Genomic DNA, 3,555 nt, shown 5'->3' on the forward strand with positions numbered 1-3,555 from the left:
GCAGGTCGCATTGCGGGAGCGGAAGCGGAGCCAAGGCACAGTTGAGTGGGTCGCTTGGCCTAGGCTTAGCAACCGTGGTAGAGCAAATTGTGGGGTGTTGATCACATGAGCATAGGCATAGGCCAAACGCGATCGGGAACTATGGAGACCTGCGTACAAACGGGTTGCGGGGCAAGATCAGATTTGACCCATCAGGCGTTGGAGCAAGAACTTATTAGTCAATTTATTATGATAAGTGTAGCGAAAGAAATGTTTCTAATTAGTAACTTATTGTTTTATAATTCTTTAATTAGAATTGACTAGCTTATGATTTTTGTTCCACAAATTTGAATTCCTATTTTTAATAACTCAATTTGAAAAAAAAATATCCCTAATCAATTGCAGATTTTAAAAGTCATTACTGACAACAATAAAGAGACATCATGTGAACCTGAGATAATAAAATAACATAAGAATTTTTTTTTTTTTGGGAAAAACATAAGAATTTCAGTTAGGGTATACCGACACAGGTCGTCTTGTTCTAATTAATCTCTATAAATTGAAATGGTGCAAGGCCATGTGGGCATATCTTCCTCCCAAGGCTTATAGAATCTCTCTCTCTCTCTCTCTCTCTCTCTCTCTCTCTCTCTCTCGTCCTTACACATTTCTCAGGTCTTCAAATTAACAGAACAATGGATGCGTTAACTCAATATCTTCTTTGGTCGGCCTTCTTCGCAGCTCTCACCATAATTTTTCTAAGACGTCGATCGACGACAGAGTTAAATCTTCCTCCAGGGCCAAGATCGCTTCCTATGTTGGGCAACCTACTCGAGCTAGGCCAAAATCCCCACCGCTCTCTGGCCCGCCTTGCCCGAACTCATGGACCAGTCATGTCTCTCAAGCTTGGCAGCATCCACACAGTCGTCATCTCCTCACCAAGCTCCGCAAAAGAAATCCTAAAAACAAAAGAGCACTCCATCTCCGGCCGACAAGTCCCTCAGGCCATTCAAGCCTCCGGCCACCACCAGGTCTCTGTAGTATGGTTGTCTCGAAACCAATCATGGAGATACCTCCACACCCTCATGAAGACCCATCTATTCAACGCGCAGTCTCTCAACGCCACCGAGGAGCTTCGCCGGCAAAAGGTTCAAGAACTTGTCGCATATATCAAGGGGAAGAATGAGGAGGCCGTGCACATTGCCCGGGCGGCGTTTTGCACTGTGCTCAATCTGATATCAACCACCTTTTTGTCGATTGATATCGTAGATTTGAAATCTGAATCAGCTCAAGAGTTGAAGGATGTGATGCAGGGGATAATGGAAGAGGCGGGGAAACCGAACATCTCTGACTACTTCACTTTCTTGGCTCCAATTGACTTGCAAGGCCGGGGACGTCGATTTACAGCATACTTTAATAAATTATATGATTTTTTCGATCAAATGATAGAAAACCGATTGGCAGATACAACTGGAGAAGTTATAAGGACTAATCCTGACATTTTGGATCTGCTTCTACAACTAAGTCGAGAAGACAATTCAAAGCTTACTAGACGAACCATAAAATCCTTCTTGTTGGTAATTATTAATCATGCACAATAAATTTCCTAATTTGCATTATATATTTAGGGGCTGTTTGGTAGCATGATATATACCCAAACAACATGATATATAAGAGGATTTACAAGAATGTTACCGGACAGTTTTTAGGATTTAAGCACCTCAGGATTTTCGAAATCCGAATTTAGAGATTATGAAATTCTACTTTAATAAAATCCGTGTTGATACCAAACAGCCCCTAAAAGTGAAGTAAATTTCTTTTAAAATTTTGTCAGGATTCTTTTGCCGCTGGAAGCGAAACAAGCTCGTCGATACTGGAATGGGCGATGGCAGAATTGCTTCGCAGGCCAGAACTGATGAAGAGGGCTAGAGAAGAGATCATAACTGTCGTCGGGTTCGATAGAGAGATTGAAGAGGCCGACATCTCAAAACTACCGCTCCTCCAAGCAATTCTGAAGGAGACGCTCCGGCTTCATCCACCGTTTCCACTTCTACTGCCTCATAAAGCAGAGGAAAGCACAGAGATAAATGGCTACATGGTCCCGAAGAACACTCAGTTGCTGGTAAATGTGTGGGCGATAGGTCGAGATGAGCAGGTCTGGGAGAAGCCAGACTGCTTTATGCCTGAGAGGTTTATGGAAGGAAGCAACGTAGATTTTCGAGGGCAGCACTTTGAGCTAATACCATTTGGTTCAGGACGGCGAATCTGTCCTGGACTGCCTTTGGGCGTTCGGATGGTTCAGCTCATGCTGGCCTCACTCATTCAGTCCTTTGAATGGAGTTTGCCGGACGGAATGAAGCCTAATGATTTGAATCTCAACGAGCGGTTTGGTATCACACTTACCTTGGCTTCTCCACTCAAGGCTTTGGCTACTCCTGTCAGAAAAATGCTGTAGTTAACTTAATCTCAGCCTTGCATATCAGGGCTTGTAATATCTAAGCTTCCTTCAATGGCTGTATCATCACTAGCTTGTAATATCTAAGCTTCCTTCAATTATTACAACGTCATTAAAGTGACGTTGAGCTCAATATCAAACATTATAATTTTTATATGAAATGCTCCTATTGATTAAAGTACTATTTGACTATGTGTTGGTTGTTTAATTCAGTTGCATGTCTTAATTAATTTTATATAAATGATTACTCCATATAAGTGCTATCTATTTGACTATGATCCAGCACACACATAGATAAAGAGAGAGGGTGCATCATTTAGAGGAGACACCAAGATTTTTACGTGAAAACCCTTTAAAATGGGGAAAAACCACAGGGCCTAGACCAGTTTGAATGAATACACTAGTATTCGCAGTTGATTACAAATGAGGCCCTTCCTTAGGGGAAGGTCATAGCTTGATCTACATCTTATAGAGTACATTACATTATGAGAATACAAAGAATCCAACTTGATGTGTTTGTTTGGTTTGAAGGACTGTAGTCGGTGGACGACGTATGTCGGAAGGACCGTAGTCGACGGGCGACAGAGGTCGGAAAGACTATAGTTAATGGGCGATGTAAGTTAGAAGAACCGTAGTCGGCAGGCGACGTAAGTCAGAAAGATCAAAGTCGGCGGGTGACGGAGGTCGAAAGGACTGTAGTCGGCGGGCGACGTAAGTCAAAAGGGCTGTAGTTGGCAGGCGACGAAGGTCGAAAGGACTGTAGCCGGTGGGCGACATAAGTCTGAAGGACCGTTGTCTGCGAGTGACAGAGATCACAAGGACTGTAGTCGACGGGCGACATAAGTTGGAAGGACCGTTGTCTATGGGTGACAATGGTCAGAAGGACTGTGGTCGGAGGGCGACATAAGTTGGAAGGGCCGTAGTCGGTGGGGAATGGAGGTCGAAAGAACTGTAGTCAGTGGGTAACGTAAGTTAGAAGGACCGTAGTCGGTAGGTGACGGAGGTCGGAAGGACTGTAGTCCGTGGGCGATGTAAGTCAGAGGAACCGATGTCTGACGATGAAGGTCTGAAAGATGGCGTCATGTAGAAATATTTCCGGCGGATTATTTTGCCGAAAATCCGCC

General features: G+C 43.8%; 1 protein-coding gene across 1 annotated transcript; it reads left to right on the top strand.

Moving 5' to 3' along the window:
* The first annotated feature begins 573 nt into the window (after positions 1–573).
* Positions 574–2,612, top strand: LOC110094557 (geraniol 8-hydroxylase-like). The gene is made up of 2 exons (XM_020819824.2): positions 574–1,553; positions 1,811–2,612. Exons 1-2 carry the CDS (start codon positions 672–674, stop codon positions 2,429–2,431), a joined length of 1,503 nt encoding a protein of 500 aa, XP_020675483.1. The 5' UTR covers positions 574–671; the 3' UTR covers positions 2,432–2,612.
* Positions 2,613–3,555: the final 943 nt, after the last annotated feature.

This window comes from Dendrobium catenatum, unplaced genomic scaffold (genome assembly GCF_001605985.2).
Source record: "Dendrobium catenatum unplaced genomic scaffold, ASM160598v2 fragScaff_scaffold_243, whole genome shotgun sequence".
NCBI lineage: Eukaryota > Viridiplantae > Streptophyta > Magnoliopsida > Asparagales > Orchidaceae > Dendrobium > Dendrobium catenatum.

Coding starts and splice junctions, on each gene's coding strand:
- LOC110094557 (XM_020819824.2), top strand. CDS start 672: ATGGATGCGTTAACTCAATATCTTCTTTGGTCGGCCTTCTTCGCAGCT. Junction 1,554..1,810: donor CCATAAAATCCTTCTTGTTG/GTAATTATTAAT, acceptor AAATTTTGTCAG/GATTCTTTTGCCGCTGGAAG.